General features: G+C 37.7%; 1 protein-coding gene across 2 annotated transcripts; it reads left to right on the top strand.

The window, feature by feature from the left end:
- The first annotated feature begins 2604 nt into the window (after positions 1-2604).
- Positions 2605-6211, top strand: LOC121043813 (olfactory receptor 8J2-like). Of its 2 annotated transcripts, XM_040495813.1 has the most exons (2): positions 2605-2614; positions 5277-6211. In XM_040495813.1, exons 1-2 carry the CDS (start codon positions 2605-2607, stop codon positions 6209-6211), a joined length of 945 nt encoding a protein of 314 aa, XP_040351747.1. The 2 variants fall into 2 exon arrangements, with proteins under 2 accessions (XP_040351747.1, XP_040351746.1); XM_040495812.1 differs by lacking the exon at positions 2605-2614 and having other exon boundaries at positions 5267-6211.
- Positions 6212-12888: the final 6677 nt, after the last annotated feature.

Raw genomic sequence — 12888 nt, 5'->3', positions numbered from 1 at the left:
TGTGCACTTAAATATTGGTCAAGAGTGTAGAGCTCCTATGAAGTTTTAAGTTTTCTGATCACAATAAAATATAAATAAAAAGATTTGGAAAAAAGAGAAAAAGGTTGTGTATAGTTACTAACTTTGTCTATAGATGGGGCGGAGGGAATGTGAATGGGGATAATGGATTAGTGCATATTAGGCTTAGATGTAATTAAAGCATTACCTTAAAATAATGAATCATAGAAATGCATGCGTGGCTCAGGGTTAAGCGTCTCTGACTTTTGATTTTGGCTCAGGTCACGATTTCCTGGTTTGTGGGATTAAGCCTGGTGCCAGGCTCTGCGCTGACTGTAGGAGTCTGCCTGGGATTCTCTCTCTCCCTCTTTCTCTGCCCCTCTCCTGCTTATGCTCTCTCTCTCTCAAAATAAATAAACTTAATAAAATAAATAATGAATCGTGTATGAGAAAACTATTCTTTAAGGTGAGGGATAGAAGTATGGTGTCTGTACTATAATTTCCTGAACATATATAGGTATGTGTATGTATATGTAGATGTGTGCAATGTTTCTTATAAATATGTTGAAAAGTGAAATTGTGTGATTCAGAATGGTCCTGTCTTATCCTAGAACTTTATTTGCTTGACCAAAGTAAGTTTATATATGGTACTCACAACTTAGGAAAGGGAAAACACCTCCTATGCAACAAACATTTTAAATAAGAGATCAAAGCATCAATAACAAGGAAAAATGCAAAAGTAACCTTTTTTTTTTTTTTAAATTTTACAACATTGTGGGAATGCTAATTAGATGGGGGGGTGGCAGAGCTGATGAGGGAGTGAAAGTACGGTTAACTGAGCGGGATACAGACTCTCTGTGGTCACATGACAGACAATCGGCAATGTCATCAGAGAGGAAGCAACAACACAACCCTCTTGTGGGTACTTGGACTTTGGAAAGAACCTCAAGGGTTTAAATTCATTGTCATGAGTAACTTGAGATTTGTAAAAATCTTTATTTCCTCTCTATGGTCTGCAAGTTGTCTGTTACTTCAGTGGTTATGGAGCCTAGAATGGGCCAAGATGAAGAAGAAACAGTGTATCCTGACAGAAGTAGTGAATATTTTAGAGAATGATATGCAAGTTGTCACTGTTTCTTCACCAAAGTGAAAATCATATTAAAGATAGAGTATAAGCACTTAAAAATCCTTCCTATTTTATTTCAGAATTCTAAGATGGTTATTATATTCACTCATTCACTTTTTATCATTTATCAGTCAGTAGTCAGTAAAAATCTTTTGAACACCTACTCTTTCCTGGGCACTATTTTAGAAGCTATTAATACAAAGGCATTTAGATGTACTATTTTCATTTATAAAGCATACAGACTAGAAAGCCCCAAACAGGAAAGTAAAAATGTTATCAATATTTACTTATAACATTTTAAATGCTTGATAAGAGATCACAAGGTTTTCTGAAAAATTCAATTTCCATCGAATAATTTTAATAAAACACCAGCAACAGGATCAGGTATATGATGGGTGCTTTCTGAATTTCAATAGAACAATTCATATTTAGTCTTCTTAGAGTGATGCGCATTTCGAACGCATGCTGTATATCATCTGATTTTTATGGCAAATATATCAGGCTTGTTCCTCGCCCTCGAATGGAAGCTTTGCATTCAGTTTTGTCCCCAGTGTTCAGAGTAAAATGGAGCATTGGGGCCAGAATCCTGGGCTTTCCAACTGTTGGATTTGCTTCACCCCAGGACCAGCAGCCACACCGCCCAACCAATACAAGGGACGAATCAAAACAAACACACACACAAAAGGTGGACTCGATGCACGTGATGGTTACTCAGTATGATCACCTGCCTGTGTCCCTAGGCTAACCCCACATCTTCACTCTGGGGTGCAGTTGCTGCGTGGAGACTTGAGTAATTGGTCTTCTCGTCCCCGGGGAATCAGAACTTTACTTGGGAATTCCTGGGTGCACATGTGGGAACTGGAGCCGTAAACCAGCTTAGTTCAGTGTGTGGGTCTACAGGGACTTCAGACACTTGTAACACTGTTCAAAAGACCTCCTGCGGAACCTTAGAAGTGGGTCTCAGCAGACCTCTGTGCACAGGTAGGTTCAACCCAATGATTTACAAAGCGCTCATTCTGGGTGTGACGACCGAAGTACTTGGGGAGGTTTACCAATTCAAATCAGACTCAGGACTGAAATATCTGCTCTGTTCTCTTCTCCTGAGGACTCAAATCTCTGTCCCCTGATGGCCAAGTGGAAGGGACAGGGAAATGACTCAAACAAAGGTGTCCAGGCTCCCTACTGATAAATTCAAAAGTGTGAGCACTTCTACAGAATAACCAATAGACATTGCAAGGAGTCCATTTCAACTTAGGATGAGGAGGAATTCTTTCTGCCTCAGAGCTAGCAGAAGAGATGTTTTAGAAGGCATTTACGCCAGATAGGAAGCTTCCTAAGTGTCTTTGAAATATAAGATTTCTTCTCCAAGAAAGACCTACTAGATTGCCTAACATAAAACAAAACAAAAACAAACAAACAAACAAAAAACCTAGTTTTTCCTCTCCCTGTTTTCCACATTGCCCAGGGTGATACACCATATGATGGAAAGACGTGGACCCAACAGTCTGTACGTTGCTGGTGGAGGCTGAGAATTCAGCAGAAGATGCACTTTGCCCTTAACACAGCCCATGTATAAGTCACTTTCAGACAAATTGGGGAAGAATGGACTGTGCTCTTGAAATCATTTCAGAAGCTATTTAAAAACTAATATGCAATGTTATTTCTCAGCCACATTGTACCATCAAATGATTAACATTAAGTATATTTTCAAAGGTTTTTTTTTTTGTTTGTTTTTTTACTGAGAATTCAATATTTTGGTAGAGCTATAAAATATTTCTTTTCAGAAACACACTTGAGAAACACGGCATGTACAAGTCAAAATATCTTTTATTTTGAGATATACTTACCGAAATAAAAAAACAACTTGCCATTAGTAATACTTCATTAAAAATGAATTCAAAAGAGCTAAGAGTATATGCAAATATGTTATTTTCAAAAGATAATCACATGAATTCATTGTAACCAGTCCACAATTACTGTTGTTGGTGCTTTTTTGTTGTTGTTGTTAAATTAAGGATACACTTATTGAATATATGATAACCCAGAGTGAAACATGCACTGAGTTGTTTTTGTTCAGGAAACGCTTTGCCTGAAGTGAGTGTTGCCACAGTGATTTTCATCATAAACTTACCTGTGCATTTCTTTTCAGATGCAGTGGTAGGACAAAAGACGTGGGATGTTTAGTGCAACACAGTTGTATAAGCTCATCAAACATATATTTGATTTGTGGAATGAAGTATCTTTTTTTTGTTAAAGATCTTATTTTTATGTAATCTCTATACCCAGCATGAGGTAGAATTCACAACCCTGACATCAAGGGTCCCATGCTCTACTGACTGAGCAAGCCTGGTGTCCCTAAAGTCTCTTCGACTAAACAAACACACACCACACTTTTAATAGAGAAGCAAGTTGTGAGAGAACACAAGTTGTGAAACAACACAACTGATTTGTTTGTTAAATGTGTAGCTAGATATCACATGCCCCAGTTGCTTGGATATGCAAAATTGCAATTCACTTGCTACTCCTATTTCTTTTAAGTTTATTTTTATTTATTTGGAGAGAGAAATGGAGAGTCAGTGGGGGAGGGGCAGAGAGAGAGGGACACAGAATCTCAAGCAGTCTCCCTGCTGTCAGCACCAAGCCCAAGCGGGTCTCGAACTCACTAAACATGAGATCTTGACCTGAGCCAAAACCAAGAGTTGGTCGCTTAACCAACTGAGCCACTGAGGCATCCGTTGCTATTCCTATTTTAACTAAAAAACTCCTCAGTGAGGTAGAATGGATTACAGGGACACAAGCAGGAAATCACATTAGAAAATCATTCAAAATACGCTAATAACAATAACTGCTGGTACTATTTTTTTTTTTTTTTTGCCTTCATTGTTATCAGGCTCTGTACTAACTTGCATATGTGTATTACCTCATGACATTCACACAACACAGGTATGAATACTTGGCAAAAACCACACAGCTAGAAATTGGCGGACTAACATCCAACCAATCAACCAAACAAACACGTAAAACAAAACCACAAAACCAAAGCATTAATCAGTACTCAACACAGTCTCTTTGCGTGACTTAAGCTCATTGAGCCTCAACCGTCTCATTGGACATGGAAATAATTTCATCCATCTTCTAGGACACTCCTGCTGAATAACGAGATTATTATTTTGAAATGGCTAGCATAGCTCTGGGCCCATAGTACACTACATACTGAATAATGTTAGCATGCTTCTCCAATCATTTGTCTGTACAAGTAAAACAAAGTTATCCAACTTGAGCAAACCAAGCCTACAAATGATACTTTTTCCAAACATCAAAACAGGCTTTGAACGATGTAAAGGAAAGAGGTATGAGCTAGAAAACAAGAAAGGGCTTCCAGAAGACAATAATACAGAAGTGTCATTGCAGGTAGAGGTCGGGGTGATACAAAGGACTAGTTTATTTGGCAGAAGAAAGGAAATGTGATTAAACTTAAAAAATTCACTTTCTGAATGACACGAAGAAAGAACACTACTGAGGTGTAGTCTGTTGGTGGATAACTGAAGCAGTGTGGTTAGATAGAAACTGATAAGGAAAAACCAACACAGTCAAAATATTTCCTGCAGAAATATTGAAATCCCAAAGATGATGACACATTACGAGCTGAAGAGAAAGCCAGTGGCAGGTAAGGAAAAAAATAACTGCAAATCACTCTGGGTCATCAACTTCTTATAGGTAGTTATCTTTTGTCTTTGGAAACATACACATATACAGAGGCATATGCATGTATATGTAAATATATATTTATGCAATGTTGTAATTAATATTTTTAAATATGCCTATGAATATTAAGACATGTAATATAGTAGATTAATGTATATTCATCTAATATAAATTATATACGACACAGAACTGAAAAATTAATAGCTTGGTACAACAGTTCTAACAACTTGAAATTGGTCTTTAGAGAGTTTAAATATCTGAATTTTGTTAAAACATTAGGAGAAATAAAATTAAACTCTGACACCTTTCACTGTAAACAAAAAAGAAATTCAACTTAAATGAAACAGTTTACAATCCAGCATCTACCAGAAAACCTGATTTTACGATCTATTAATCTCTTTCCATTTTCCCCTTTAGAAGATGAAAGCCACTGAATACATGGCCCCAGAGAATCTCACCTCAGTGACTGAGTTCATTCTCATGGGAGTCTCAGACCGCCCAGAGCTCCAGATTCCACTCTTCTTTGTTTTCCTGGTGATCTATGGGCTGACCGTGGCAGGGAACCTGGGCATCATCACCCTCACCAGTGTTGACTCTCAGCTTCAAACCCCCATGTACTTCTTCCTCAGGCACTTGGCTATCATCAATCTTGGCGATTCTACTGTCATTGCCCCGAAAATGCTGGTTAACTTCTTGGCTTCAAAAAAGACCATATCCTACTATGGATGTGCAGCCCAACTGGGTGGGTTCTTAGTCTTTATTGTGGCTGAGATTTTCATGCTAGTTGTAATGGCCTATGACCGCTATGTGGCTATTTGCAATCCCTTGCTCTACATGGTTGTGGTATCTCCACAGATCTGTCTGCTGCTGGTATCCCTCACATACCTCTACAGTCTGACCACAGCACTGACTGTCACCTCCTGTGTGTTCTCTGTGTCATACTGCTCTAACGTAATCAACCATTTTTACTGTGATAATGTCCCCTTGTTGGCATTGTCCTGTTCCAATACCCATATTCCAGAAACAGTAGTGTTTACCTCTGCAGGGATCAATTTGCTTTTCTCTATGATTATTGTTCTAATATCCTACTTCAACATCATCCTTGCCATTTTGAGGATACGTTCCTCAGAGGGTCGACAAAAAGCCTTTTCCACCTGTGCCTCCCACATGATGGCTGTCACTGTGTTCTATGGGACCCTTCTCTTCATGTATTTGCAACCAAGGAGCAACCACTCATTGGATACTGATAAAATGGCCTCTGTCTTCTACACCCTGGTGATACCCATGCTGAATCCCCTCATTTACAGCCTAAGGAACAAGGATGTGAAGGATGCATTGAAGAGTTTCCTAAATAAGGCATGTCGGTCTTTCAAAGCCATGTAAATTTAAAATTACAGGTGTCTTCTTTTAAGGGTTTTATTTGCTCCTGAAAAGCTAATCTCTGCTAAGTGCAGAGGCAATAAATAGTTAAAAATCCCATGGCTTTCCATGAAACAATCTTAAGCTTTTCTATTCCCAACCTCAAATACTGAGCTTTCCCTAATACAAAGATGTGTTAGTTACCACAAAAAAGTACACGTATTTAAGTAGTAAACAGTGATTTCAATGTAAACACATTTTACAGTGTAACATAAGTTGGCTACTGGGTTTTTGTAATTTCTAATCAAAGAAGAGAAATTCTGGGAGCTGGAGAAGATGTGTGAGAACCATTTCTTAGAATATGGTAAAGAGTCGGGTCCTCTTCGTTGCTATATGTATGCTTTGTTCAACAATTAAAGTTTTATTTTTACTTTTTGCAGTATTTTTCTTTCCACTTTTGAAAATTTTTGCATCCATTTGTATCTTGCACTTATGTAAATTTATATCACAGGAAAAAAACCTTTAGGATAAAATAAAAACTAAACAAAAAAATGCTTAGATATACGTGGAAATAGGACATGTGGCAAAGCAAAAGAAAATGTATGAAAGGCGATTCCATTTTTTTTATCCCTCTCATTTGGTGCATGTACATGAAACAAAATGTTGGTGTTTATCTTGGTATGATACAAAATTAATAAATTTAAGTTTCTGCATATCATATTCTCTTAGCAAAAACTTGTGTAGAATTACTCATCAGTGTTACAAAATCATAACAACAGATAGCATTTCTTTGAGGATTATTGTTTAAAGTTTGGGGGTAAAATGTTAGTAGACCATCAAAAAAAAAAAAGAAGAAAAAAAATAAAAAGTCACTGCTGTTTTTTTTTTTTTTTTAATGTTTAAGGTTTATTTATTTTTGAGAGAGAGAGACAGAAAGACAGAGTGCGAGCTCGGGAGGGGCAGAAAGAGAGAGGGGGGAAACATAAAATCTGAAGCAGCATCCAGGCTCTGAGCTGTTAGCACAGAGCCCCATGAGGGGCTCAAACTCACAAACCCTGAGATCATGACCTGAGCTGAAGTCGGACACTTAACCAACTGAGCCATCCAGGCCCTCCCAAAAAATCATTGGCCTTAAGTGACACCAAGCCTCAAGGGCACCTTGGCCAATAAAAAAAAAAAAAATAATAATAATAATAAATAAATAAATAAATACACGTTAATAGTCATTCTGTGCCCTATCTCTGCCTTTGCATGCAAAATCTGCTAACAATGTCCTAAGGAAGCAGGGGCATGGGTTGTGAGGTAAGGCAATGCCTGGAAATAAAGTAGATTGATGACATTTTCCAAGAAGTCAGAAATAAGCCAAATACAGGAACTGTGACACTCAGTTTCATAGGCTAATTCCTTACTTTTATTTTAAGTAAGAATAGCTAGCTGAAAACAGAAAAGTCACACCAGTTGGTACATATTCCTAGTCTTTACAGACAAAATTGGCAAGAGCTTGATAGCATTAGGCTTTCAGACTTTAGGCTTTCTTCTTTGTAAATATATAAAACTATATAATATACAGAATTGATTTTGTGTTTTTCTGTGCATGTGTGTATATGCGTGTGTGTTTTCCTATGGCCGGATTTGCTGTACCAAGCTATGTACGCACAATGGAGCAGTACCTTTCCCAGCAGAAAGCCATTCTCTTTGAGTCTAGTTAAGTGAACAGAATTGGAACAGAAGGGCTAATCTCACACTTGCACTTCTACCAATCCTATGCATTTTATTGAGAAATCAAAGTCAAGAATGAAAACTGTAGCGTTTTCTACCCTTTGACTTGGTTTACATACATTTATTTTCTAAAAATAATTGTGCTGTCAGTGGTATTAGTTTCCCAGCGCTACAGTGACAAATCACCACTGACTCCCTGGCTTGAAACAATACATTCACACATACACAGGCACTCACATATCACTTGGACGCATTTATCAGGAATGGTGAGTCAACATAATCAACCAACCAGGCAGGCACATCAGCCCAGCACCAGTTTTTCACGGAGTAAGATCGGGAAAATAATTTATTTCAGCTTTGATCTCTAGTCGATCAAGGCTCACTCTGTGAGATGTTAAGTCACCTGTGCTTCCTGCCTCTCCCTACCTAACTGCTCTGGAGTGTCCATGGCCCCTGTGTCCAGAGACAATAAAATCCCCCTAGCCGTGAGGGGGGAGAGTAGATGCAAGACAGTCATAAGACAAGGTCTGACCACCTGTAAACTTAGGACAGACTTCAAATGACACCACAGGGCCCCACATTCTGCAGCTGCCGCAGAGGCAGTCAACTGACCTGACGCCATAGGTAGGGATGCTCTAAGCAGAGAGCATCTCAAGTGAGTAAATCTTGGGTGGCCCACCCTGAATCTTCTCAAGACCATGAAAATAAGAAAAACCATCAAACTCTCCCAAATTCAGCAGAGCAAGTGCCATTTCAGAGATTCAAACCCAAAAACTTCCTGAAGGACTATTTTCACAGCAGTTCATTTTCTTTTGAAGTACGCGGATCACACACTTTGATGTTTTACTTATGTCCCGAGACATATGTCTAGTGATAAATATTTTCTACTGTATCAAAAATCCAAGATGATTCTGATTTTTTTTTTTAATTCAAAAGTTAAATTGAGGAATTCTAAGTCTTCTCGTGGGGAATTCTTGTCACTTACATCCTAGATAATTTTGGTTTGAGCTGCTAATACCATCTCCCCGGAAGTGCATAAACCTTCATCAAATGTCTACATAAACGTACTTTTGTAAACAACAGCCATTATCCAGGTTGGGGAAATTCTGTTGACAAAACATCTTGGAACACAAACTTATCTCATCTCACAAAATGTACATGATTTGGGGTTACCTAAAATGTAAATATTATCAAAAACCTACTTCTTAAAAAATCGAGCCACATAACCAATGTGAGCTATAGTTGACAGAAGAGGTAAGTAATGATTTTAGAAAACACTAAAATTAATATTTTAAAGAACTGAAAGACTACTGAATGATAATTATTAGTTTTTATTTTTTATATATTTTTAATGCTTGTTTATTTTTGTGTGTGTGTGAGAGAGAGAGAGAGAGAGAGAGAGAGAGTGAGCAGGGGGAGGGGCAGAGAGAGAGAAACACAGAATCTGAAGCAGGATCCAGGCTCTGAGCTGTCAGCACAGAGCCCAAAGTGGGGCTCAAACTCACAAACCACAAGGTCATGACCTGAGCCAAAGCTGGACGCTTAACCAGCTGAGCTATCACCTAGGCACCCCGAATGATAATGATTATTAATGTCAACATCATTAATTTAAGACATGGACTCCGAAGATTAATATCAATTTAAAACCCTTATGAAATCTGTAAGTAAAAACTTCCATATTGGGAGAATTTCCAAGCACTTTTTTTTTTTTTTACTTATATGGATGCTTAAAATATTGCCTTTAGATCAATGAATAGTCAATATGAATGCAAACACTTCCTTAATAGCTGCGGCATCTTCTCTTATATTGTAATCACTTTTCTCTTTGTTGGCTTCCTCTCTCACAATTTCCAGGATTTTATCCTCATTTCATGCTCCACCAGAAGGAACTACAATCTCTGAGACAGAAAGGGCTGTGGGAAGCATTCAGGGCAAGTGCACAGTGGTGGAGAGATTGGCTGCAGACGGGGAGATGCTCTGTTACCACAGGTGAGTCAGGCTACAACTCGGCCACTTCTCCACTCCTAACTGCCAGGAGGCTGAGATCCCACCAGCCGGGTGCCCAGGAGGAAAAGCAAGATTTGGAGGTCATCCCCCAACCTCTGCCTCAAGATATGTGTCAGGGTTTTGTCACCTCAATAACTACATTATCGGCATTATCACTGTTGTAGACATTCAAATAGTAAGATTAAATTAAAATTAACTTGTCTCTCTCTTGGTGACCATTTCTGAATTTCTTTGTTGGTAAGGATTATATTTAGTGCACTTTTCTGTCTCAAATCTAGACTACTATTTGGATTTCTTTAAAAAAATAAGGTGTTAAATCAAGGAAAAATAGGTTTAGTTCTAGAAAGTTAAATCTGTTTTAATTGTTTGTTGCAATCTTCATCATTCATACTTCATACACGTGGCCCATATTGATAAGACGGAGGTCCACAGTCTGAAGTGTAATGTATGATGGCGGAATGTATACAGTAAAAGAAATCTTGAAAAAGATCCATCCTGGTTTAAATAAATTAAACGTGTTCATGTACTCCCCAAAACAGGGCCCAGGAAGAAAGTTCAGAATCGTTCATTCTTGGGTCAGTGGGGACCACACACACAGCGTTGTTGATTATGGTAATCCATGTAGAAGTCAAAGGTTGGTAACTAACTAAATGACTGTCACTATGGGAGCAAACTTCTGGTAAATGAGGGTAGAGACAGATTATAGCAATTTTATTCAATAGAAGCCAGCAAAACATCGGTGTGTATGTAGAAAATGAATGCAATTCAAAAACACACAGTTGAGTGAGAACCTTGAAGTATCAAAAGAAGTTTTATAACATTTTTGTACACTTTAAAACATATGCTATCTTCACTTTATAGAGCTGCATTTCTTTTCCAGAACATACATCAACTTTTGTAGAGGGGGTACCTGTGTAGGAAAGGAAACTGAAAGAAGGGATGTGGAATTAGGGTATCATTTATTCAATTTAGTCCCTTAGATTAAAAAATATATATATATAATAACTTTACACACATATTCATAATTTTTATTCCTTCTGAACTTTTAACACACTTTGGTCATGTGTAAATAGTTTCGCCTTTATCTTCAGGTATCAAACATGGAAGAAGTCTTTGTGGAAAATGCTGAAAGTTTATGTAATCTGTAGATGATTAAAACGTGTATCTAAGAAATAATCTACTTAAATCCAGATATTTGAGCGAACGCAATGAAAATAGCAACTGAATTAGGCGACTTCTCTATCTAAAGAAAAACCCATTTCTTCAAGAGGGAAATCAAAGTAACTCTGGATAATTAGCAAAGACAGTGGCATCATTTCTCGTTTTCAGATGCTTTGGGAATAACCAAGAATGGCATTCAAGCTCCCAGGGGATGTCTCAAAGGGAGGGGACACTCATAAATTCTTTTAACAGCAGTTAAATAAGTAATCACATGGGGGAGCAAGAAGTCAGTCCTCATTTAAGAGGAATAGGAGGCACTGATTATAATGATTATGAGATTAGCTGCAGTGATGATTTTTAATGACCGTCTCCGATAAAAATTACCCATAAGAGTCACCAATGCCAGACTCAGTACATTATATCGTGTGTACTCATAATCTTTTTTCATAACTAGGTTTTCCAGAGTAATAGTGTATTTTTACCACTATTATTATTTTCTTTGAACGTGGTAAGGAACCTCATTTATATGTGTCATTATTTCTACATGTATTTTGAGACTATAGATGATAAACATCATGAAGGGGGTGTCAGCATTTTTGCAAGCTCAGTTAGAACTCCCCTCTCTCCTACCTTCCCTCTCTCCCCCCCCCCCCTTTAAATGGGAGAGTGATGCTCTCAATTTGACCAACCCATTTATTTTAATTGAGGCTATTGGAAAATGTTATAGAATATTGAGTTGAGATGAGGCACTTACATTTGCATAAGAGGACATCCTGGGAATTCATGCCCATCCCCCTGGTGCTGGTACAGCTCTGGAGTTTCTGCTTCCATCTGATACGAGTCAGGTGTGATGCTCAATTTCCTTGTTTCTTTCCAGGCAGTGCTCGGGTAGGGCTGGTGGAAAGGAGGGTCACCTAAATATTCAGGTGATGGGATGAGGAGGTTTGCCAAACTGTACGAACTGCTATGAAATAGTCCTGTCTCTGGGTCCAATTTTTGCAGCTTAAGGCTTTAGACTTTGTCATCTGTCTGGTTGCCGCTAATGAGTGATTGTTATTGTTTTGTTGTATTTTGTTAATTTGCATAGACCTTTTAATAGAGCAGATTTTGTAAAGAAATTTTATCTGCCAAATTAAACTTGAATTTCCAGTCTATATTTTTGAAATTTCTTTTTAAGGACAAGCAGAGGTTCTAGTTTTTAAGGTCAGAAAATTTTAACATTTTCTTACCACGTTAAGTCCTTGACCAGTCTAGGGTTGATTCTTATAGGATGAACTAAACATCCAGTTTCATCATCTTCTGTAAAGATAATCATTTTCCCCAGATCTACAGAGTAGATCATTTATGCATGCTTGTCCTAACATCCTACTGCTATCGCACACTTTAGTTCTATGCACTCTTGGGTCTTTTTCTGAGATCCCTATTCTATCCCATTGTTGTAAGCCATATTGTCTCCATAACCCTGTTTTATAAGTTTTATTATCTGGTAGCACATGTCTTTTCAAAATGTCTTGATTATTCTTTATACTTTGCATTCTTAAAATATATTTTAAATCTGTGTCAAACAGTACAAATTCCCTTGGAGAGATTTTGGCTATAAAGGCATTGTTCAAATAAGATTAATTTGTACAGAATTGACATTTCTATAATGCTAAGTTGCCCAATCCAGGAATATAGTATTTATCCGATTTATGTATGATTTCTATACTGTTTCCTAAAGAAGTTTTAACTTTTCACCTTTTAAGGGTAGGTTCAGTCTAGTTTTTATAAGATATTCCATCATCATGGAATTTCCCTTTTCTTCTTAATTTTTG

Source organism: Herpailurus yagouaroundi, unplaced genomic scaffold (genome assembly GCF_014898765.1).
Source record: "Herpailurus yagouaroundi ecotype Mexico unplaced genomic scaffold, PumYag 187, whole genome shotgun sequence".
Lineage (NCBI taxonomy): Eukaryota > Metazoa > Chordata > Mammalia > Carnivora > Felidae > Herpailurus > Herpailurus yagouaroundi.
The sequence above is the reverse complement of the archived record's forward strand: the minus strand, read 5'-3'. Positions and strand labels throughout refer to the sequence as shown.